At 42.0% G+C, this 25,939-nt stretch overlaps 1 protein-coding gene across 2 annotated transcripts; it reads right to left on the reverse strand.

The window, feature by feature from the left end:
• Window positions 1-209: 209 nt before the first annotated feature.
• On the reverse strand, window positions 210-24,751 carry ZNF711 (zinc finger protein 711). 2 transcript variants are annotated; one of them, XM_051630410.1, is made up of 9 exons: window positions 24,568-24,751; window positions 18,040-18,144; window positions 15,952-16,482; window positions 9,328-9,486; window positions 6,368-6,514; window positions 5,640-5,777; window positions 4,200-4,247; window positions 3,602-3,637; window positions 210-3,060 (listed from the first exon to the last, which is right to left on the reverse strand). In XM_051630410.1, exons 2-9 carry the CDS (start codon window positions 18,116-18,118, stop codon window positions 1,883-1,885), a joined length of 2,316 nt encoding a protein of 771 aa, XP_051486370.1. In that variant the 5' UTR covers window positions 18,119-18,144; window positions 24,568-24,751; the 3' UTR covers window positions 210-1,882. The 2 variants fall into 2 exon arrangements, with proteins under 2 accessions (XP_051486370.1, XP_051486369.1); XM_051630409.1 differs by having other exon boundaries at window positions 3,494-3,637.
• Window positions 24,752-25,939: the final 1,188 nt, after the last annotated feature.

The raw sequence follows: 25,939 nt of genomic DNA on the forward strand, positions 1-25,939 counted from the left end.
ATCAGCACATTACCTGTAACTTTAAAGGGTTAGTCAAATCGAGCCCTGACAGTTCCCTCTCAACAGCCTGATCAATATGCCTCAAGCAACCTGTTTAGTTGAAATGTTACTGCATATTAATTACTAATGCCATTAAAAATATTAGGCAAATTTACACAGAAGGAGAACTTGCTAAAACCACCATAAATGAAAAGCAAACTCCAAAAAACTTGGAGTGCAAGAGATGCATTTTATTGTATGCCCGTTACGATGAGTAACACATTTAGAAATAATAATCCCACATAACAGTGACAATCTTATTTTACAGCGTGTACATCATTTTTTACAGCCACATATAACACGTATTTTTCTAAGAGATTTCCCAGATTGAACTTTCTGAAGTTTAGAAATATAAAAAAAATTTATTCTCAAGGAACTGATTCTCGTCTGGTGCAAAAAACAAAATATGAACATTATCTGAAACACAAAGCCACAATATAGCATGAAGTTACAAGTTATCATGTGAACAGCTGTGTGCAAACATGAAGCAACTAAAAAAGTAAAAAATACACATTATATGCATAACATTTATGAACAGGTTTTTCATTAAATAGCCCTAGACCAGCTTGTATATTAAGCGCCATTTGATTTGCAGCATGCTAACACAAAGCCTTGGTTAAAGGGATGCATATTTTAAATGTATACACTGTAAACTGAAGATCCACCTCCAAACTCTAGTGGCAGCATATTTTTTCTGGTTAAATACTGCATATATACTTTCTTACAGATTGAAAATGCACGTTTATAGTATGGTATAGGTTGGTTTGGTTTTTTAAATAATTGATTTAAAGGTGCAATTTTATGTCTATATTGAAAATTTTGTATCAGGAGGTAGGACAATCATTGTCATACCTGTTAAGAACACTGCCCTAAAGAACTTCTAAGTACTCTGAATGTTAATTAAAAAACCCATACGTTTTTCAACTCTTCTCTTTAGAGATTTTAAAGTAGTGAGGAGAAAAAAACCAATAGCGTTGTCACAACACTATGAGCTGCATCCATTTTATCCTTAAAAAAAAAATAAGTCAAATTCAAAGTTTATTTTGTTATATGTGCCATACTGAACAACATTCAACTGTAGTTTCAGATAAAAAAGGGAAATTATATACATACACATCTTTAGACCTAGCACCAGAACACCACCTTTGAGATCATAACATAATCCTGTATTTTAAACACCATATCCTGCAATAAAATAGGTTAGCAGCTTTGAAAATCATTAAAAAATTACCCATTGGACCTAAACTAATCAAGGAAACAGGTTTCCCAATGAAATGTTTTAAAAAAAACCCAACCAAACAAGTGACAATCCCCCCAAATTTGACCAGTTCTGGAATTTAATTTCCAGAGATGATTTTAAAATGTTATGATCAAGTGACTGACTCATACTCTCAAGACTGCACAAGAAGTTAGACTCCCCTGCCTTTGCAAACTAGTTGTAAATAATCTCACCATGTATCTGAACTGCTTTCATAGTGGAGACAAGTGCTGTTACTGACAAAATGGGTAACACGATCATCTTATTTTTTTTTGTCTTCCATAGCTTAACAATGTGTAATACTATCAATTTGAAGACATTCATCCATCTTATTGCAAATTTAAGACATTCATCCATCCTTCTGCATTCTATAGTGCTCTTTAGGTTCTGATAAGCAACAATCATAGGGCTATGAGATCCCCTGCCAACCCTAATACTTTTAAGACTTTTAATACAAAGAATGTAAAGTTATGATTTAATATCAAGCTTTGAAACCAGGAGAAACAGTTCATGAGATTTTTTTTTTTTTTTTTCCCCAATTAGCATCTCACAGTTTCTAAATCGCTTCCTTCTGGAGCTCACACATCAGATGATGGCCTCCTTGTGGTGCCTCATGATGTGCTGGTTTTTTTCCGAGGGCCTGCGGAATCCCTTTTTGCAATACTCACACCTGTGGGGATAGTCTTTTGTGTGGATGGATATCACGTGCCGTTTAAAGCCCGAGGCATCCGTAGTGCTATATTCACAATACTGGCATTGATAGACCTTCCTTCCACTGTGGGTCTTCATGTGCTTCTTCAGTTCATTTTGCTGCCTAAATCCTCTTTTACATCTTTTGCATTTAAAAGGCAGGTCCTTGGTGTGAACCGAGAGGATGTGCCCACTGAGTACAAAAGGATCTGAGGTTTTAAAGTCACAGTGTCTACACTGATGGATCTTTTTACCTTTATGGGTTTCACTATGCTTTTTGAGCTCCGAGGGCCGGTGGAAGCCTTTCTCACACACCTCACATTTGTGGGGAAAGTCCTTTGTGTGAACTGAAATGATGTGTCGCTTCAGGTCGCTCGAATTGGTGCTCTTGTGGTCACAGTGTGGACACTGATGAGTCTTATGCCCTTGAAATAATTCCATGTGCTGCTGCAGTTCCTTCTCCTCTGCGAAGGCCTGGGGACAGTGCTCACATTTAAAGGGCAGATCAGTCCCGTGTTTGGTTTTGATGTGAGTTTTCAGGTTGGACTGATCAGCACACCTGAAGACACAGTGCTGGCACTGGTATGGCTTCTCCCCAGTGTGGGTCCTCATATGCTTCTTCAGCTCCGACGGGTGCCGGAACCCCTTCCCGCACTCCACGCACACGTGAGGGAAGTTCTTGCTGTGAACTGCCAGCAGGTGCCTGTTGAGGAGACCCTGCTCTGCAGTTTCATAGTCACAATATTTGCACTTGTGCAGCTTGGGCTCCTTGTCCCTCAGGATTAGTTTATTGGAGCTCAACGGGCTGGCTTCTCTGTATCTTCTCGTGTACTCTGTAAACTCATGGGTTTTATCAACTTTGTTTATAAGTTTATGGCTCTCCAGGTGATTGTGGAAACTTACTTTTTTGTTCGTTGTGAAGTCACAGTCTGTGCACTGGTACTTCTTCTTGATCATATGATCTGGATGGTTCTTCATATGCCTTTTCAAGAATCCTCTGGATTTAAATTTTTTCCCACAAATATGACAAGGGTAAACTGTTAAGGGCTGTCCATCAGGACCTATTATAACAGCTGTTTTTAAACAAACAAAAACAAGTTATGAAGGAAACAAATTTACTGATGAAGTTTTAAATCAGCCAACTGCTGTTCAGATTCATGCACTTACACTTGCAGCAGAGAATGCTTCAGTAGTTTAAAAACAAGCAATCCACAGCACCTATACTTATATCATTTTGTTTAGAAACTGCTCAAACAGATCAAAATATCCAGGATTACTTTGCAAGAGCTTGCAAAGCTGCCATGATCTGCACCAGCCCTGGGTGAACTGCCTGAGCAGCACCAGTGACTACGTTGCCTATGCCCAGAATTGGAGGGGGGAAGGACACAGGAAATACGCAAAGCACCGTCTTGGCTTTTTCATTCTGCACCAGCTTAGAAAAACAAAAGGAATAGTAGAGGAGCAAGTGCCACTCCATGACAATAGGGATAACCATACAGTGTTTACCTGTTTGCCATTGCCTGGCCTCTCCTCTCCTCCTTTTCTTGGTTTTTTGTTTGAGCACTCTATTAGTGCTAACGCTATCACAAATCTGCAGGTACTGTGTTGCATTACCGTTTTTGTTTTCTAATCGTGTATCCAAGTTATTTCCTAGAAACAAAAATTAGACACCATAAAAAACCTTAAACAACCTCTTTCTTGGGGACTGATGATTGGAATTGCACAGCAGCATAACTACTCTTTCAAAAAAATACTGCCCACTTCTCTACAATGAACTTACATATAAAAGATGAGTGCCAACGTAAAGCACTATCTATCTTTGCTGCCAAGAGTCAGGACTAGAATTGCTTAATCACCGATTAATTTTCAAATATATTCCTTGATTTCTCATACTTCTCAAGACACTAATTTCTCACGAGTTATGCTGGTTGTTTCCTTTTATGTACCTTGGCTTTACTTCTTAACAACTGCATTTTCTTTTCTGACTACAAAACTACACTAAGAAACCTGGCAGACCCTCCCAGCTTCTCCACCCGCTCTGAAGGCCTAAAACACACCTAGAATATTGGTTTCATTTCTAAATAGTAGAGAAAGACTGTCAAGCCCTTCAAGTTATGCTTTATGGATAATGGTTTGCATTCACTGACACAGAAATGGACTTCATCTGACAGACAGCAAGTCAGTTTAATGCTGCACAGTTACAGGTCCTTACCTGCCGCTTGACCATCTTCGTATCTTCTGGGTAGTCGTCTTTCATCTCCTGCAGAAAATGGTATTTTAGTCATTAGAAATAAAAATTCTTTCTAGAGAGGATGGCTTTGAAAGTGTGATAATGAGAGAAAACTAATTTAGCTAATAAGTAACAGCTTCAATCGATCCAAAGGGAGACGTGCAGCTCACAATCAGTTCAGCATTCCGTAACTAGGAGCTTCAGGAAACCCCCAACACCTTTGTGCACAGTTAACATCCACTAAGGCTGTGTCTGCATGCTGACCCTGCTGCCTGCCCTTCCTGCTCCTCATGATTCACATGCTTGTTTCTGAAAACTTTTAACCTCACCTACAACCTCAGATACTAATCCAGAAATGAGGCTATCTGAAATCCACAAATTGTTCTTGAGATTCAAGCACTTTCTCTTTCTGGAGCAGAACTGGGCAGATCAGTCAACCTGTACCTTATCAGCTGCCCAGCACTCAGCTGCATGAGGCACTACAAAGTTCTGGGAGATGGAGAAGTAATATCTTAAGAGTAATACTTTAAGAGGATATTCCTCATTTATATTGAAAGTATTTACTGCTAGATGCCAAGGCTCTGTGGTTCTAAACCACTTTTATCAGGCCAACCACTGTGCTCAGAAATATTACACCAATGAATTTTACCTGTCTTACTTAATTATAGCATAAACCACGGATGACTTGATACCTCTTAATATACATGTGACATGTAAAAATCTGAGAAAAGGATATGAAATAGAAGAATATTCAGAATTCACAATATATCATGATGACACTTCTACTATTTGAAGCATGGCTGCAGAGAACAAACTACCTTTTTACTTCGTTTCTAACCTGAAGGACTAACAGGTTTAAAACAGGTATGTAAACTTAAATTATTAGGAACATGTTTGAACATTTCCTCCTACTATTCCCTATTTCAATTTACTTCCCCTTCTTCCTAGCTCATGCACCACACTGAAGCCTATTCTTGTTTTTCTAAGATCTTTAGCAGCCAACTTAAACTACCCTTAAGAGCCACCCATTCTGTGCCTCTGAGCTGGCAGGAGAAGCAGCATAAAAATTTTCCTACAGCTTCACACAACCCAACAAATAGCAATTCATTCATTATATGCAAGACAATTAACAACTGAAGTAATCTGTAACTGTCTGACAGGCCAGCTTTGGAAAAGAACCACCAACATAAACACAGAATTGATCTCTTGTTACTGAACTGCAAAAAGCCTAAGTGTGACAGGTCATGAGCGTTGTCAAAGGGATCATTTCATCAACTCCACTAACTGACAATCAGAAGGAGCTGTTTCCAAACCACTAGGCACAAGGGGAGAGGTCATCCCATTTGGACAGAGATGCTGGAAGCTAGACTGGGGAGAGAAGAATGGCAGGGACTGGGAGAGAATAAGCACACAGGTTCCTACCGTAAGCTGCAGCCCAAGCAACAGGGACAAACGTTTTATTCACGCCAGAGTCTTCAAGCTGTGTGTCTGGAAGTGATGTGGCTTCTTCTTCACCTACAATAACTTCCATATAAACTTCATCTGCTATTTCAGCACAACCTGGATTAAAGGAGAATAAATCTTTAATTTTATTCTGCTCATCCTTATTTTTTCTTCATTTAATCATTGCTCGGATTGACACCCGTTACAAACTACTTTGCTTCCTCTGGCATTTAGAACTACCCCTGCCCTTAGGTATCATTGTTTATTCAGACATTCCTTAAAGAGAGAAAACACATATAAATAAATACAAATCTAAAATACCAAAAGAAACTCAAACATATAAACTCGGAAACTTGTAACTAATGACATTCATTTGCCACATTGCCAGAAAGCTGATTAAACAAGGCAATTCACAGTAGAAATACAGAAAAATGAGAAAGGTGACTAACTTCATTAACTTCATCCATGGACATGTTAAATTTAATATAAATAATTAAATTATTGCATATAGTATGCACAAAGTGCATTTATCCACATCACTTTAAGATAATTATAGCCTGCTCTTTGTTTTTAGGGAAGATGAGCTTCGTTTTCTACTACTTCAGCCTGAAGAATCCTTCAGAAAAATTAAACAAGTCCTTGAGAATGACATTTATATTGTTGTACAAAACAGCATGAGAAACAAAAACGTTTCTTATTATGCTTACTAATATCTTCATCTTCCTGAGAAGAGTCCTTAACAGCCATGTAAACCATTTTTTCTCGCTGCATTCTACCAACACCTCCTTGTTCAATTACTCCAGCTACAGAATGTCCATTGTGGAAGTCACTCTCTGTGACAATTTCTGTCCCACCTTTAACAAAAAGAAGATAAACACATTAAGTACATGTTAAAAAGCCACTGTTAAGCTACATTTCAGATTCAGGGTTTTTTTTTCTTATTTACAAATCTACTTTATAAAACTCTGTTTTGACATCTTTATCTGTCATAAAATCATGCAAGTTTGATGCTCTGAGGCAGATAAGGAAAAAGTTCTCTCAGTGTCTCCTCATGAGGTCAAGCCAGAACAACCAGCACCCAAGAAGGACCAAGGGCCTTTTAAGCATGCTGGCTGGGATCTGGGTGTGACTGGCAACACACACCTGCACAGGCTCACCAAAACAATGACTGCAATTCTAATCTGCCCCAGAACACAGCCCTTAAATTCTCTTGAGATGTGAAGCTAATTCTTATCCCTGATCTTCTCCCCAGATCCTATTTACTCACTTTGTAAAAGACCCTAAAAGACCCCAGATCCTATTTACTCACCCTGTAGAAGACTCCCCCAGAAGACCTAATGTCTATGTCCCAGACTCATCACCAGGGACTGAGCAGTAACTTACACTGGGGTCACACTTCTCAAACCACAAGAGAGCAACTCTTGACTGCCAATTATTTCAACAAGCACGTTATTGAGAGAGGCTAGCAGGGATGTAAGGAGCAGCAGCAAATCTTTGGAGACAACAGAATCTGAAGAATGGCAACCAGAAAGAAGAAAATGAGAACAACTGCCCACATGGTCCTGCTCCAGGTGACTAAGAAGCTCTGGCCCACTGACTTACTTGAACAGAAGCAGAAGCTCCAGCCTGGAACTTGATACTTATGCTTGAGTCAGACAGGTGGCAGATAAATACTGATGCTTGGGTCTTCCATGCATCCCAGGGACTGAAGAATGAGTAAAGAAGCTGCAGACTATGGCAGAACAAGCCAACGCCTGGAATACCAAGAGTCCTTGTTTGCTACTATGACCAGGCCTGATGGAAAATGCTGAGGTAGGTGGTTGAGTCCAAGTCAAATACACTGACCCATCCTTCTCTGTGTTTTGTGAATGGCAGACTCTGGCAAACATCCTTGCTACCCAAGCCCATTTTTATATATTTTGCCAAAAGTGGCTTTGCCAGGACATTTATCCAAGTAAGTGAACTGCAATGGAAAGGGATGACACTTTAGAAGAGCCCTCCACCCTACCCCATGGACAGAAAGATCAAGAGACTTCTGCTAAGGGGTGAACTGGGATCTCAGCTGTCATCTCTCCTGTATTCCTTAATGCTGAGCAGCAAACACAGACACCATCAGCTCTTCCCCAGGGGCAGAGCTCACCAGTAATGAACTGGGTAATTTGCCAGGACTACCTCATGGCTACATCAGAATCACTGAGAGCAGCTCATAAGCACAGCCCTGCTGTACACTAGCTTTCAGCCACAGGCATGAGCAGTCTGTCCCTTGAGACTGACAACCTATCCCTGGAGGAAGAAACCACATTTCAAGGACAGGGCCTGGCAATTAATGTAGGAACTGGCAGATGAAGCAGATGTCACAATAGATACGGGATATTAAGAAGCTGCTTTCTCTAGATCCTTTCCTAAGCCCATGGTTTCAGAGAGCACATGGACTTCACCACCTCTTTCTCATACTTGAAAAGAATTAAGGATCAAATACTGAAAATCCCAGGGGCTTACAGAAATATTCACTAAGCTTCACCTGAATCAGATACTGCCTATTCCAAATAAGACAATGAAACATGTAAAGTTACTTCGGCAACCTTGTGAAGGACTTGATTATTTAATAGCCTCCAAAATCTACACTGTATCATCCTGCAAAAGATATCAAGAAACTCATAAGACAGTCTTAACTAATTCTGAACCTAGCCTGAGAGAGAAAAAACCAAAGACAACTGTTCTATTACTTAGAATTCTGATCATCCCTGGAACAATCCTCTCCTGCCATTAACTTGAGCTGAAGAGATGGCTTGTTTCTCAGAGAAGAAAAACAAAGGCATCACACAGACAAAAAATTCCTGAAGCAGCAGTTCATACTACTTGAAAAACAGTGCCAGGATTGTTACTAACAGGAGGACTTTGCTGATCTAATCCATAGTTTTGTCTCAGGGCTGAGACTTTCACAGCACAGCCAGGCCAGTGCTGCAGGTCTATTGGAGATGGAACCACCTTTTCCACTCCAGGAAGGAGTCAGGCTGATTTGCCCTGTGAATGGCTCTGGGACTCCTAGCCAAGGTACATTACAGTAAGGCAGAGTTTCAGTACCTAAACATAAAGGTTAAAGTGGAACAAGCCAGAGGTTTCAGCTCTGACAACTGTAAGGGGACTCTGCTTCTACAGCTTTGAAGAACAGAATGTGGGTTAGCAGCATGTTCACTTGCAGAGCACCTGGAAGTGCTGGATCTATCCTCTGCAAAAGAGAACTGCAGAGCAATGCTGAGTGTCTTGGGTAGGTGTGGAAATGGCTGTACACCTACAGCCCCAGGAATCTTCCCCTCTCTCTGTGTTAAGGCCACCAAAGACTGTTCTGGGACAGGCATCCACTCTAGAGGCTTTTCTGTGCTGACATGGAGCCTTGCAAGGTCAGAAAAAAGCAGCAGCTGAAAAAAAGCTGCAGACACCCAAATACTTCTACAATTGGGCTTTGGTTGCCTGAGAAGAAATATTGCTAATCAAAAAAGAAACTGAGACTAACAGACCCCTAACAGATACCCAGTATTTACTGCAGTGGGCAGCCTCCACAAATGTCTCACTCTATGAAATATTCCCATTGGTGGCTTATGTGAAATTAGAACAACAAACAAAAAGGCCTTGGATTGCTTAAGAATACACAGAATTTAAAAGGTACCTATTTCCACATCATCTTCAGCTTCAGCTTTAAATATGTACACTTTGATAACTTCTGAACCAAACCCATCATCTTTAGCAACATCATCAGTTGTCACCTCGGTACTGATTTTCAAGGGAGTGCTTCCTATGTGGTCCAGTTTTTCTCCAACATCATCCACTGTAAAGACAAGAGAATAATAATGAGGTTCAAACACATTTTTCAAAATTCAAAGTTATCAGTAGCATGATTCTTCTCCACTACTGTCCCCATGCATAGTAAAGTTCTGCATTCCTAAATGGCTTTTACAGAACAGTTCATCTCAAGATACAGAAGAGAGATTCCAAGAAGTTCAGGACTCTTTTTATGGCAACCCAGGAAACAAAGCAAGGAGGGAGCTCGTTGTCAAAGGGGAGTGTGGTGGATGGTAATGTCTGAAACTACTACACTTAGAAAGTAAAAATGCATCAACAAGTAAAACTAAACACCTATGCAAATATATTAAAACCTAACCCAAAATTGCCTGTTTTAATCAAAGAGGCACAAAAAGTTTCACTGCTCTAAGGTACTAGAGTCTGAAATGTAGTAGCTGATACTCTTATCAAGAGTGATGACTGTGTCCATTCCCAGGGGAAGAACTGTGCACCAAAGATTTGCCCACATCTTCACCATAAAAGAAATTATTATTTTAACCACTTTATCTCACGCAAACATACAAATTACCAAAGACTACTGTGTACTATACAGCTGATTAAAAGATACAGTGAGAATCTAAACAGTACTCTGTGAAACTAACTTCTCATTCTTCATGTCTATACCTTAGTGACTCTGGTTATTTGGGCTATCCATACAAAATGTTCATTTTATTTATACAACAAAAATCACACTCACACTATTAGAAGTGTAGGAGAAACATATTCTGCTAAGAAAGGTATTCACACAGATATCCATATATCCCAAATTGCCAATAGGGAGGCCACTGAACTAAGCACCCTTCTGGCACACGTGCTGCCATCATGCTGGTCCCAGTGGACAGAACCAGCTCCTGTGCAGATGGTCACCACAAAACTGCAGAACTGACCCACCAAAGCCCTCTAAGCAGATAACAATTCCACAAAACATAAACAAAGTATGAATTTAATGCATCCCAGGGAAGCTGTGGTTTACTGCAAACATAACAATCCAAATCTGTGCATACAAGACAAGCAAAACAAAACTTACAATTAACATTGAAGTGACTGTAGTGCTTCCTGACTGAGAATAGTCTGCTCAGTGCAGACCCTGGGGGCTCTGGGGAAAGGGGCTGACCTCGGGAAGGCTACAGTGCTTCCCAATCCCCCTGGCGGGGGGGGGGAGGGTGCAGTGCAGTGCTGAAACTCCTGCAAAGCCATCTCTGACTGGTCCAGACTCAAGACTGGTTCTGGGCTAACTGGAGCTGCTCTGAGTCTTAGTTCTCCAGGCAGCCAAGCAAAGGGGCTCAGAGACTGCTAGCAAAGGAGCAGGGGTGGGAATCCACCACAGCAATCCCAGACTAAGCTCTTCCCACTCACAGGAAGGATTCCACAGGATCATCCATCCAAGTCACACCAGCCTCACGCTAAGGAACCTTATTTCTATTCACAAATCTTGGATTGCAGAAGCAGAGTACAAGAGTTACAGAGAACAGAACTAGATATAATGAAGGTAAGTACAAGTATTTTAATTTTAGAACCTCTGGAAATTATAAATTGTCATGAAAATGAAACAGAAAACATGAAAAAGTGATATGGTTTAGCTGTTTTTTTTCAGTAAATAAGAGTTTAAGTGCATTGTTGAAAAAATATCAAACTTGGATCAGTAGAAAATAATTAAAATCTCCTTAGGAAAAGAGGCTTTGGTTTTTCATGAAAAACATTCTGAATCTCTATTAAAATGGGTGCCAGCAACATCAACATCCTAATCTGTTCAATTCTAACATGTCCTGCATGGTGTTCAGGTTACCTTGCAGGACCATGAAGAGAGGAAGAGCACGAACAGCACAGAGGAGGGAGCCACCACAGAGAACCTGGCATAGTCCTCTGGCACTGAACTTTGAATTTATTAAAGACCATTTTCTTCTCTGCATGGCTTTTAACATTCATAAAAGCTTCTTAACCAAATTCTTCAAAATTATGCACATACTTTTAATTTTAGTACAATGAACATTTCCACTGCATTTCTGAGTCTTTGAAGGACTGCAGGTAACAGTACAGCTATGCATACAACACTCCTGCCTTGGAGAGGACCTAACCCTAACCTAAGGAGAAGAAGGAATATTTAAAGGCTGGGTGGAAAAAAATCAACAATTTTAAGCTGCTACTGTCATTTTAGAATTGGTAGGTGCCAGTAAAGTTACTTTCAAATCTGCAACTCAACATCAGCTTTTCTAAACTCATGATAAACATAATGCATTATCAGCCTAACACAGAAAAGAAAGACATCTGCCTGGGAAGTTCTTTTAAAAAAGCAACTTCCTGCTGAGCAGTTCAGTAATCAATCCCAAATACACAGTAAGAAGTTTTCTTTATGGCAAATGTTTCAAATTATTTAACTGATATTGGGTCACAGCACACCACTATGCATCTGGTGAAATTAGAATAAACACACAATTTAAGATTAGTTGCTTGATCAGGACATCAATTTCAATGCAACAAAGACTGCATAAAGAAAAAAAAGAGAAGTTTTTCAAGTTTTTAAGAATTTTTCAGCCAAAACATAATGTAAAATACCTGAATACAGCATGTATGCTCACATGTTGTGTTTTATCATTTCAATGCTCCCAAATCTTTAGCATCCTTTAAAACATAGGGAGCCCTGTCCTAGAGGGGTGAAGTTAGGATGTTATTCTTAAAATTAGTGGTTAGTCCCACACCATCACCCATCCTGTGTTTTTTCATCAACCTTCAGTCTCTACTACTTAAGCTAAAGTAATGGGAACACAGCAGGAAGCCTGTGTATCATGGGCTTCTGGAATAAATTTTCTAAAAAAGCAACAGTGAAACGTAACAAAGTTTGGAAAATATAAACTAGACTGGGAAAATAATACTGATTTGGACTGTCATTTGGAAGATGTTGTTTTCAAATACCTCAACAACAAAAGACACTGAATCAGCAATTGCCATTGCTGGAACTGCTGTCTTACATGAAGTAAATTTCATGGTTTCAATCTGTCTTTTAAAAGCATCAGATAAGGGGAAAACAATCAACACAGCAGGAAACATCATCTTTGTCGAGTTCCAAGATATCAGGACTTTTTTTAAAAACAGAACATGAAAATATTCTATTGTCTAAATAAAATGACTTCAATCACAGACTGCTAAATCATCTGATGACATTTCCCAGTGACAGGTCTCAGGAACAGGAATGCTTGCTTTGTGTCAATGCAATATCAAAGTGTCTTCCAGATCTGACTCACCCACCAGAAGCACTATGTTTTATTACCTCCTCACTTAAACTGAAAAAACATAACAGAGAACCTTTATAAATATATGCTGGATCCTCCTGATTAAACACGGTTTAAAGGAAAAACTCAGCACACTTCCAACTTTGAACCTACCTTACTTTGCTGTTTTCAGGTGTGTGATGTCCAGATTCACCGTGGATTGCCAGCTCCCAGTTCATGTGATGCCTCAGCATGCACTATGCTGGTGATATCACACCCACCACAGGAGCCCAGAGGGATAACAGGAGGGCAGGATAAGTCCCGTGGTTTTTTACAATGATCCGTTATTTTTTCTAATGGCTGATATATTCCATAGGTTACAATAGAGGAGTATTAAAATGCTTAGCAAATGATGTCACACTGTACTGCAATACACTAAAAAGGAGGTGGTGGTGGAACAGTACCTTACCCCTACAGCCAGCTCCAGTGTTGCTCTGAGGTGGGTATGGGCTCACCAGCATAGTGCATGCAGGGCCAGCGCAGGGGGCAGGGGCTGGCAACCCGCTGTGCCTCTGAATATCGCAAACCTGAAAAACAAAAGAGGGGAAGCTTTCAGCTCCAGCTGGGCCAGCTCCTCCTGCTCACCTGGGAGGTACTGGGCAGCACTTGCCCATCTCGGGCTGAGATGGGCTGGGCTCACATCACACCCTTTGCAGTCATTCCGTATCCTCCTGAACACATCCCCTTTAAATGGGCACCGTGGGGATTTAAAACAAGGGAACAGGCATATCCATCCCCTGGGAGATGTTGTGAACATATCAGAAAAAGACTTTTCTCTCCTATAACCTTAAAAAGCTGAAATCATCTGCACTCAGCAGAGTGGTGATAACCTTCTCTAGTGAAACCTTCCAATTACAAAATCATCCACAGCTAATTTTCAGAACCATCCAGGCAAACCTGTTATTTTTCAAATAGTATTTCCACAAAAATACAATTACCAGTAGCATGTAAAATATCTACATGGGAATGCTGTCTTAAAATGGTGAAAAATCACCTTTCAACATATTTAAAATGTGACTCCAAACAAAAGAATAAGGTAACTTAAAATTCCAAGCTCAGCTCAGCTTCACACCCTAAAACATCATGGAAGCTCCTCAAATGTGTTCCACAGGACAGCTGGTGGCATTCCTTAAGGGAATTCCCTGTCCTTTCATGTCAAGTCCCCCCTTTCTAGATGCAACCTTTCACTAAAAGACAGCTAAGCCTTTTTAGAGTCTTCAAATCTATCATTTTAATGTGATTTAAGTTATTAAAAAGCTGAACAGCCCTACATACACACCCCAAAAGAGAGACTGTAAAATTGACATTCTGTAATATTTGCTGAATGTCTAATTTGACAATTTAAAAATAGGAGTGAATAAAAAGGGTTTTAAACTGCTTGATAAACTGGGGCATTTATCTGGTCTACACAATAGATTATCTTAATAAACATGAAAAATTCAAGGCTAATTTAAAGACATTACAAACAATTAACAACTCTGTAAGACTGACTCATTTTTGCTGAAAAAAAATCAATAGCAGACACTTTGTTGGGTCAAGCTGGCATAACCAGTACAATACAGCCTCAAAACTTGTCAGAGCCAAGAGATTGGTTTAATTATCTAAAAAGATTGCTTAAAGCAAAACCCCAGATTACTAATATAACTTCCAACTGTGCTGATTCAGGGATATCCTGATCATACATATATATAAACCTGACGTGCTGAAAACTGTGTCTCAAACTGGCTTTGAAGCATTGCCAAACCCACGGTAGGCTTGGGAGCACCTGACAAAACCATCAACCAGTGGGGTCATCAGGTAACTGCTCCTGAAAGGTCAAGATGCTCTGCTCTAAATGCAGAGATAATCATTATCCATCACACTTCTCCGCCTCAGAAGGAATTCCAAAGATAGCTTTACTTACAAGGGAGCAATTGGAAATACAGCAGCTACAGAATACAACCCATCCTAAGTACCCTGTCAGAAAGGAGGAATTTTTTCAGTGAAACAACTGACTGTAAAGATGGTGTTCCTTTACTTACAAACACAAAGATATGTTGCTGTTGTCATTCTAATTTGCTTTTAGACTGATGGTTTTTTGTTGATGGATTTTTTTTTTTCCAAAAAACCCTTTTTGACTTCTCTTAGTGACAAATGGCATTACAGTAATGATAGGATGATAAAAAATTCATTGCTGTCCATCCTATACTGAACAAAAAATAAATACCGAAAATGTATTCTGCATAAGGGACATAAATGCTATGAAACACTGAAACCTTTGTCATCAGTCATGTCCTCTTCTTGAAATTTAAAATAAATGCATCATGCTGTGAGCAGACTGACACTTTGACACACTTGGCATTGCTGGCTTTTTACCATATTGCTTCTGACTAAATAAAATCTGTTTTGACCTACACACATTTTAATAGCTAATGAGTAGACAAAAATCTAAAATGAACTGTCTTACATTTTATCAAATCTGTGTAACAACAACAAACTGGTACCTTGAGTATAATTCAACCACTGAAGAAACAGAACGTATCTAAGGGTCCTTTCATTAGCTCTCACTGAACAGCACCACACAGCCCCCTCAGAGCTGAATGCAGTGTGGAAACTGAAATGGGCAGCCCCTTCCCAGTGTCAGGGAGCCAATCCACTAGTGCACACAACCCCTTCATGTCAGTCCTCAACACCGTAACACACAACTAAATGCCTATAATTTTTAACACAGCTGAACAAACAATACTTTGTGGACATGTAAGAGAACACCTCATGAGTAAGGTATCTTCAAAACCTATTTCTTTGTTGGATTCTACTGATTAAACCCAACACTTTGTTTTTACACCAATCTACATAGCATGGTAATACACCCGTGTATTTTCTAAAAAAGTATTATACTCAAAATATGGGGAATGTTTAACTTTCCAATGTGTTTCCCTTCATTTTCAGGAATATCTGGTTTCAGAAAGACATACACAGTCATTCACTCAATAGCAAGAATGTAATTCTCTTTCTTGCTCTATTAGAGATAATGGATTTTTCACCATCAACACCCAGATCCAGACACAAAGAGTTAACAGGGCAATTGACTATATGTGAGAGTTCAGCACAGAACGCAGCAAGAGTCCAGCAACAGTAACTTCTCCCCACCAGACCACTCCTACTTCAGACAATCTCCTGTTTATATCTACCTTTGTTTAACTTACAAGATATCATTAAGTAGTCTTCAGATGTACTCTTGCCATCATCATCATCTTCTGTTTTTATAGTCACTGTGGAGCCAGGAACAGTACCAGCTGCTTGAATGACTGCTTCAGAATCTGAGTTTGTTACAAGAACTTCTTCTGAAACCATTGTAGGCGAGTTGGCTCCTGACACAGAGTCTTGGACCACATGCTCCAGCTGTCCCTCAGGACCCGTAACAAGGTCAGCCACAAAAACCTGGTCGGGAACTCTAACGGTCTCTGTTATCAGGTCAGAAGTCAAAACGTGATCAGTGGTATCTAAAGCTTCTTCAATAGCAACATCAGTTTCCAGGACAGAATCAGGAACAATCACACCTTCGGTGACAACATCCGTTTCAGTGATGATGTCAGGTCCTTGGACAACTTCAGCTGCTAAGCCATGATCAAGAGTTATTCCATCATCAGTGACAACATCAGAAACTAGGACAGCTTCGGGGACTGATACAACAATGTGGTCTCCATCAATATGAGCAGTGCCAGCCATTCCAGCCACTAGGGAACAATGATGAATGAGGAGAACAATGTTAGAATTGTTGCCTGAGCAATCGGTTAACCTAAGGAAAGGACTCATTGTATGGGTCAGTTAAACACAGACCTACCAACCTCTTGCTGTTCTCAAGACACATTTTGCATTCCACCCCACAAATACTATCCAAAAAGCCTGTATGCTTTAAATTAAGATAAACAAAACCTGCCACTTCCTCAAGACCTAATGCAGAATTTGCCCCAAATTTGGGTTTCACAACACAGAGATGTTAAGAAACACAGGCCAGTTTGCCACTTAATCTTTTTAAAAATCCCATTTATAGAATATTAATTACAGTAGCAATGTGAACCTTCACGGAATTCTTACATGATAACTGCAAATGTGGTAACACCACATTCATTGTGGTTACAATAAAAGAATTTTCATCCTCTAGACTACATGGGCCTTGATAAAAATAAATACTCAGTTATATGCAGTATTTATAGTGCAATTTCCAACAACTTGCATGTTACAGGGAATGGCTAGAAGCAGAAACCTGGTTTTCATCAGCAGACTTGACTGGCCAGTCATATTTGCAGACTACTTTTCCATACATTAAAAAATAATGTACTGGGAATTATTTTAACACACACAAAACCACAGTTTAAACTTAATGAAAAAAAAAAACAACCCCACACTTAAGAAAATGATTCTTACCAGAATGAATAAATAAATAATTTATTTATGCAGCATTGTACTGCAAATGCAATTATTTTGGTACACTCTGAGGGATATTAACTCATGTCAGAATGAAGACCATGGTCCTTCCCAATGCTTGGGAAAGTCATCTCCTCTCATATGGAGACCCACAAAGAAAAAAGTGGAGATTTCTTGCTGTCCTTTCTCTAAACTTTCAAAATTGCTGAGGTTACTTAGCACTGCCACCAAAAAAAACAATATTCATTAAAAAAATAAAATAAAAATCAATCTAGAAACAAGTGTCCTTGCACCAGTCTAGTCCCAGACTGATGTTCTTGACAGAAAACTTCTCAGCACATGTGAACATGCAGATTTGGTGAATCTGTAAATTGCTGTCTACACAGTAAATTACGTGTTGTCACACAAAGACATTATTTCTCACCACACTTGCTGGAATACCCTATAGGAAAACTGCAGACAGTAATCAAAGCAGGCACACAAAAGCTCAGATGCTGTCTGCATCCTGCCCTGGATGTTATTTAACAACCAGTCAATGAGATTGCAGGCAGAAGCCCATGAACCATAGAACTATTCCACTCCAGATGACATTTTCTGTCTCATCTACAGCACTCTGGCCCACAGACTTTGCTTGTTTTTTTAAGAATTACTTCCGTGCTTTGGAATAAATTACTGTTTCAAGGTCAGCAACCAAAGTATTCAAAGACATATTACATATCACCCAACATTTTTCATTTTCTCAAAAAAAGCATGCAAATAGCATTTAATTAGTTAATTCTACATCTTGATACCATGGATAAACACACAGCAATAACCTGAAAAACAGTCTTGATTTTATTCAGTATTTGAATAGTTAAAATGTTTACCGAAATCCTGCATAATCATAGTGTGAGGCATTTTGGATTCTTGTGTTTGCAAGCCAAGACTTCCACCACCTGGATCCATATTCAGCTAAGTTCATTCACAAATAACTGCAATAAAAGCAAAATTAGAATTTATGTTGAACAGCTTTATTGTGTTAAATAAAGTTTTTACTGGATTAACGTGTCACACTGAAAAATGCAAAAAAGTAGTTATCCAAAACTTCAAGAAAAAAGCATTCAGTATTTCATACCATTCACTCTATTCTTTTGGGTCTTGGTTCAGGTTTTGTTTTAAATCTAAAATCCTGAAAATGCTTCTGTCCAAAATTCTACAGTAATCAAAAGAATTACACAAGAGTATAACCAAACAAGTCAGTAATTTTTTGTCAGGACTTAAATTTTTTAACATTAGTCTTTGATTACTGCCTGGCCTAGAAAAATTCTGTTTGTACCCTGCAGAATTTAACTGGAAAGTTCCCAGTTACCTTCAGCATGCAGTACAGACTTCAATACTGTTTCTAGGAGCAGTAAGCACAAGAAATGCCTAAACCTTCCATTTCCCCACTGCACACTGAACATTAAAATAGATTTGCAATTTTATGAGACTGTCTCCACAGGGTAACAAGCTCACTGACCAACAGCAAAGACTTCTTCACCTGCAAAGCCAGTAGTACCAGGCCACAGGAACAGAACAATATAGCACATGCTAGTAAGCAACTGAACCTAGTTACAGGTAACTTGTTACCTAGAAGCAGAAACTTTGTCAAGAAGCAAATTAACTTTGCCTTAAAAATTGAGAGGACAAGGGGTAATGGAATAAAACTGGAGGAGGGGAGATTTAGGTTAGACATGAGGAGGAAATTCTTTAGTGTGAGGCTGGTGAGACACTGGCACAGGTTGCTGTAGCAGGGCGCTCCACCTCTCAATATGCCTGCCTCAGTTTCCCTCTATGATTCAGCTGCTTTCTGTCTCTCAGTTTTGCAGGCCCAGGCCTGGAGTGGAAAGATTCCCATGGGAAAGGAAAAGGTCTAGCAAGCTCTGAGCTGGTAACAACCCTGAAAGGAACAAAGAGAGGGCCAAGTTGTTCTTAAGACCAGCTGCCCTCTGGTGTTGAAGACCTCAGAGCCCAGCCCAGCCACAACTAGGCCCAAAACAGTGTAAGAACGAGCAGATAAACAAAAGAGCTTACTTGGTGAGAACTGGGCCTTCATGGGTTTTTCCACTATTTTCCTTTATTCTCCAGTGAGAGATTCTGGAGGTACAGCTAAATAGTTAAATGATGGCAGTCAATCAACTTTATTCTATAAAAGCCTGGTCCCATCTTTAACTGGGTGCCTCCCGTACACCTCCCCAGGAGGTTGCTGGACACTCCCCTCTGCAGCAAGGGTGAGAGATACTAACTCCTTTTTTGTCTTTCTTAGTAAACTTAACATTAAGTAATTTTCCATTGTTGAGTTTTAAGATTACAGGATCCTTTTAAAGTCAATAAATATAGTCTAGACCTAGTATAAAACTTGGTAATAAGTACATTTGCCAACATCTCCTTCGCTGGAGACATTCCAAACCCGCCTGGACACGTTCCTGTGTGATGTGCTCTGGGTGACCCTGCTCTGGCAGGGGGGCTGGACTGGATGATCTTTCAAGGTCCCTTCCAACCCCTAAGATTCTGTGATTTTAATGGTTTCCTTTATTGTTGATCTAACGACTAGTAGTACATTTTATTGTTAAGATGACTTTTGCATTCTAACCTTAGCTTCGGTTCCAGTCTCCCAATTTCCCCACAATTTGACTGCTTGTGCCTTCTACTTTAGAACAGTTAAGACCCTGGTTCTGTTTGCAATAGATCTTGTTCTGTGCATATACATCTCTTCTGTTATCTTGCCCTACTCAGGACAGTTGCCCAGGGAAGCTGTGGCTGCCCCATCCCTGGCAGTGTTGAAGGGCAGGTTGGATGGGGCTTGGAGCAACCTGGTCTAGTGGGAGGTGTCCCTGCCCATGCAGTGGGGCTGGAACTAGATGGGCTTTAAGGTCCCTTCCAACTCAGAAGTCAACAGAGCACACGTGCCATTACTAACTATGTGCCTTACAATAACATGTATTAATAACTATGCACAAAGAAGTCATCTTTGTTCCTTCCTTGTCTGTATATACTCTTTAACTAATTATCAAGGCTGGTGACTATAATGTATGGAGGTGAATCGAAGACAGTTGAGAACTGTATTGGGAGTACGAATTTTTCAGATTCTTTCACAATTTTGTATCTATTAGATATTCCAAAACAAATTTTAATGTGTAAATCTAATTGAACATTACATTTATCATAGGTGAGTTTTGAAAAAGCTGCACAGTGCACTACATTTATGAGAACATAAGTGACAAAGTTGATTTTCTCTTCCAGGGGCTGAGTGAACCCCTCTACATCATTAAAAAAGCCTGACAGAAAATTTAATCAGCCCTCAGTTAAATTTGCATGCATAGTGCAGAACTACCCATTGTGACAGGCAACAGCTAAGCATAAGAAAGGCCAACTTATTTCAGCATCTCCCTTGCCATGACATTACAGAAGAAACAACAGTGCTCAACAGACTTCTGTGCTGACACCTCTGTCCACCATTCCAGTGTTTGGATGACATTTTAATTGAAAACCGTCAGGTTCTTCTAGAAATCTTATCTTCCAACATTGTCCCTTCTGTGCTGCCTCATTTCTGCTGCCAGGGAAAAGCTGCTCCTATGCAGCTACTGCAACATCCCTCATAGAAAAGTGATGTTTTAAAGCTTCTGATGGAACAATCCCACCAGCTCTTTGTAAACTCCTGCCATTCTCCTTCACTGTCACATCTTTAGCTTGATTGTCTTTTCTTTTTGACAAATGGTCTCTACATCTTTAATACTAATTCTGGGGGCTGACAATGCCATAACATCCTTTTTGCAGAGCTACAAGAATTCCCCAGTGTGATTTCTTGATGGTGCCATAACAGAGCAAGTTAATTCCACAGTATTACAAAAACATAAGTCAAACGTTATCAATGGGGAAAGCAGTCAAGGATTTAACTAACCCAGCTCCACCCATTTCAATGTGGTTTTAGGTTTCAGCTCCAAAATCAGGTTGATTCACCACTGCAAGGATTACAAAGCAGCCCCAGGACCGTAATGCCAGGCTCTGTCCCAGCCATCTGAAACTCTTATGGCAGCTAACGAACACTTGCAATGACAAAGTGAGGTACAGCTCTAAACCATAAATGGCTAATTTAATACAGCAATTTCAGAATTAATGCAGTACTCCACAATTTCATGACCCCTGCCTTTACACTCAGATACTCCTTTTATCTTCAGATTATATAATTAGATGCCCAATACATTACATATTGTGTTATATATAAAGTTCAATACAAAGTATAATTATAATTTAAATTTCTGCAGGAAAAGCAAATGATCACAACAAGGAGTACTTTCCTAGAAGCTAAAAGGTCTATAAAAATCACCAGTTATGGATGGCACCTTCTGTGCATGTAGCACGAGTGCCTGAAACTTCCACCAAAACCACAGAAGGGTGACAACACACTAGCAGTGAACACTCAGAACCTGCACCTCAGCTGATGCAGCTGGTATCCAACCAGAAAGATACTCTTCTAAACCCTCAGTGCAAAGACCAAAGTTGCATTAACAATGCAATCACAGATTTATTTCTTTTGATATCTACTTCTGGGTCTTAAAAGGAATGCAGTGACATTAGGAAACCCCCCTTACTGCTCACATTGGAACAACTACCAACAGGTAAGGAACACAACTCTGGTACAACTAGCTGGTTTTGCCCTTAGATTTCTGCAGTGCGGATAATTTAGTTTCACACGCTACATATGCATGCAAATCTTATTACTGGAAACAGCAAAAAAATGTAGCACAGTTACTAGCTATGGTTCTTCACAGCTGCCTCCTGTCCCAGACACATCCCATCATAAAATAAATGGTCCAACCAGATGTTTTAAACACAGGCAGAAAGCCACAATTCTATACACTGTCATAATCCCAAACATAGCCTCTGGCCTTTAAATATTAAGATCTCAAGTTTTCCTCTGAATTCCCCTTCTCCTCTCTCTGTATTTCAAACAAAATCCTGTGAAAATGCTTAACTAGCATCAGCCAATAAAATAATATGACATTACAACATTCCACTACTATTTTAATTGATTTTTAAAAAATATTATAGCATGCTGTCTTGCACCAGGAAGGGGTACATTACCATCAAATACCAAAATGAAGACTTTCATTAAACCTAAACTGAGACTCCCAGGGCAGTGTCTCAAGGCTAAATTTTTAAAGCATGTATCTGACATTGTTTTGCTTTTGAAAGAAATATAGCTCTCTTTCTAACTAGCTTCAGGAGCAGGTTCATTTTAACCTCTTTCAGTTCTTTATGCCAAAGCTCTTCCTTGGACAGGGCTCAGCTGAGACTAGGCAGTGAATTTTAGAGTGGAAAAAAGGATATATATGACATTTGTGTACACAGGCAGGAAAACAACTACAAACTACTACTGTAAACTGTATTTTTAAAAAACAAAGATCTGGCAATTTAGAGCTACCTCAGAACACATACTTCTAACAGCAACACTCCATTGAAAAGATGACCAAGGCCCAGGCCCTTTTAAACACTGCTTTCATCATACACACTGATTAGACTTTCCATTAAAATGTCATAACATACCCAATAATATTTTAATTTTCTTTGAGAAACCTTTCATAAAACACCCTAAACTGAGAGATTTTCATCAAAGTATTTTAAGAAAGGGGAAAAAAAACAATGCATCAGCACTTCCCCCCTTTCTCAGGAAAAAAAGGGTGTCGTTCTTGCACCCAGAGGTACAATGAAGCTCCTAATCAACATACTGGCTTCCAGGCGTTGTTGCTGTAGTAAAAATAACATTAAGAATATTTACAGAAAATGCCAACTGCAAGATAGTAAGTCTACTTAAATAAAGAGTATGTATTTAGCACATTTCGTTACATCCTAAGCAGCGTGGTCCTGCAAACATGAAGCATCTCCCCAGTTCACACAAGCAATTACTCCCAGTATGTTCAAGTGACACATTTTCACACAAAGCACATTTGCACGGTCTGCCCTTCAGCACTCCTTTAAAACGCTTGACTTCTGCTAAATAATATTTAAGTTCTGTTTACACAGAATAAAAACACCGTACGTTCTCAGGAGTTGGAAATACTCGTCAGCTGCAGGTGACATTTTGCTCAGGCACGAAACAACGTAACACAATGGAGCCCTGAAAAACCCAAACCCGGTTATTTTCTGATTAGCTTATCGCTTCACGTTCAAATTCAGCAAGAATGCAGGAGAATTATCCTTCCCCTGAAGACAGTTCAGGGTTTAGGTTGGGTGGTTGTTTGGTTTGGTTTTGTTCGGGTTTTTTTTCCTCCTTTTTTTAAATTTTAAATGCAGCAACCAATAGAAACGCAACGAGAAACATCCTAGTTCCGCAGAAGGCGCTTCGCACCACCACGGGCAGCACACGCCAGCCCTTCGCAGAAGGGGACTGGGGATTAAAAACTAACATCTCCATTTTAAAGTCCTTTATTGTGGTCACCCGTCGAGCACCCACGCTCTAAACCAGTTTCGAACGACCAAGACCCGAAGCGGAGGACGCGATGCTGCCTCAACCGCCCGCGACGCGCGCGGCTCTTCAATAAATGAATTAATTAAGAGGGATTTACATCCACGCGTTACATCCGCGGCTGTAACCGCGCTCCCCGGCGTGACAACGGCAGGCGGAGACGGGCGACAGCCCCACGCCGGCCCGGCCGGGCTGCGGGCACCGCGGCGGGGCTGCGCGGCCGCGGAGGAGCGCGGAGGAGCGCGCGTGCCCGCGGGGCGGGAGCGCGGCGGGGCGGGCGAGCCGGGCGGCGGCACCGGGAGCCCCGTCGCCGGGGCTGGACCGACGCGTGCCGCCGAGAAGCGGCCCCGCCGTGCCGTGCCGTGCCGTGCCGGGGGAGGAGGGCGGGGAGACGGCGGCGGAGGGAGGAGCGGGCGCGGACGGACAAAGGAGCCCGCGCAGGACGCGGGGCGGCCGCCCGCAGCCAAGGGCGCGGTGGAAGGGGCCGCCGCAACCCCGCGGCTTCCCCGTCCGCCCGCCCCGGCCTCCTGCCCCGCCGCAGCCGGCTGTGCCGCGCCGGTGGCGGGACGGGGAGGGCGGGGATAACCCCTGTCCCGCCGCGGCCCGCGGAGCCGCAGCCTTCCCCGCCCCGCCGGCCGACATCTTGGTTTTCCGCCATTTTCTGGCCGCCCGAAAAAGGCCCTTCAGCCGCAGGAGCCGCCGCCGCCGCCCGCCCGCACCCCCCCGGCGCGGCAGCAGCCGGCAGCGGCCGCGCCTCACCGACCCGCCGCGGGGCGGCAGCGGCCGGAGCCCCCGGGGGGCCGCGGCGGCCCCGGCAGGCCCGGGGCGCGGCCTGCGGTGCGGCCTACCCCGCTCCATTGTCCCCCAGCCCCCCACCCCCCCGCCGGCCCGGTTATCCGCCCCGGCTCACCTGTGCGGGTCCCCGCGCCGCGGGCTGGGGCCCGGGGGGGCGGCTCGGGCCGCAGGTCTCCGCCGCCGCCGCCGCCGGGGCCGAGGCATTCGGGTCCGCCGGGGCCGGGCCCGCGCCAATCACAGGCTGGGCCGGGCCGGGCGGCGGGGCGCGAGCGCGCGCGGCCTGCTCCGCTCCCCTCCCCCCGCCGGCCCCGCGCGCCCGCCGCACGTCAGCGCGCGCGAGCCCGCGCAGCCGCCGCGAGAGGCCGCGGCCCGAGCGGGGGGGGGAACCGGGAACCGGGAGCGGGAACCGGGATCACCCCCTCACGGCACCTGAAACCGCCCCCCCCCGGGGGGGGGGAACCGAGATCGATTCCCGTTATTCCTCCGTAGTTGCCCCGATTCCCCCGGGAGCGGTGCCGGAGGGGCCCCAGCGGGACCCCTGTTCTGGCCTCCAGGACGGGGCGAGCCGCACAGAACCCCGACGGTGACCGTAAGGGGAGGAAAGTGCTGCTACAAACCACCCGCAACCTGCAGCATTTCACACACCTCTCACAAAAACCATCCACAAAGGCACCCAGCACCTGCGTTTGGGTACCCAGAGCCGGCCAGTCAATCTCCCTTTTGCACTACACAATCATAAACTGGGGATAAAACGCAGCGTTTTTCTTCTGAAATTCTTACAAGATTCTTAACTGCTGGACTTTCACATCCTTAGTGTGTAACTTGGGAGACCTCTCCTATGTTTGACCCCCTCTGCGACAGAACAGGGGGGTCAAGTTGTCCCGTAACACATCCCCTAGTAAATATGAAGAATATTCTAGCTGGTTCTTCCAGCTCTACCAAAGATCCAGCTCCTCATGTTCTAATGAGAAAATTATTTCACACATCAACACAACCAAGGAGTAGTACCTGAAAGAAGTCATCATAAAGCAGAATACTTGGGGAAATGGGTGAGAGGGAACCTCACAAGGTCTGAAAAGCAGAACTAGGGAGATTAATTATCCCTTTCTTCAACAAAAAAAATTCCATCTGGGCTGGATTCTGCCTTCTCAAGTACTATCAAGGGGAATCTCAAAAGCAAAGTGAGCATAAAATAGCAAGGAGCGACACAAAGGCTACTGCCAGCAGTGTGACACAACAGGCAACATCAGCCCCAACATGCACATTTGCAGAGCACAGCAGCAATTTACAAGGAAAATCAACCCAAAAAAATGGTCAAAAGCACAGAATGGAAAAAAAAAACACCAAACCCACCAAGACACCAGGATCACAGGAATCCAAACATCACAAAGCAGAGGATCACAAAGAATGCACAGAATGCACCAATTAACATATATATTTAAACTGTTCATACCTGACGGGGAAGTAACCACCACACCCTTCAGCTC

The sequence above is a fragment of the Apus apus genome, chromosome 12, assembly GCF_020740795.1.
Source record: "Apus apus isolate bApuApu2 chromosome 12, bApuApu2.pri.cur, whole genome shotgun sequence".
Lineage (NCBI taxonomy): Eukaryota > Metazoa > Chordata > Aves > Apodiformes > Apodidae > Apus > Apus apus.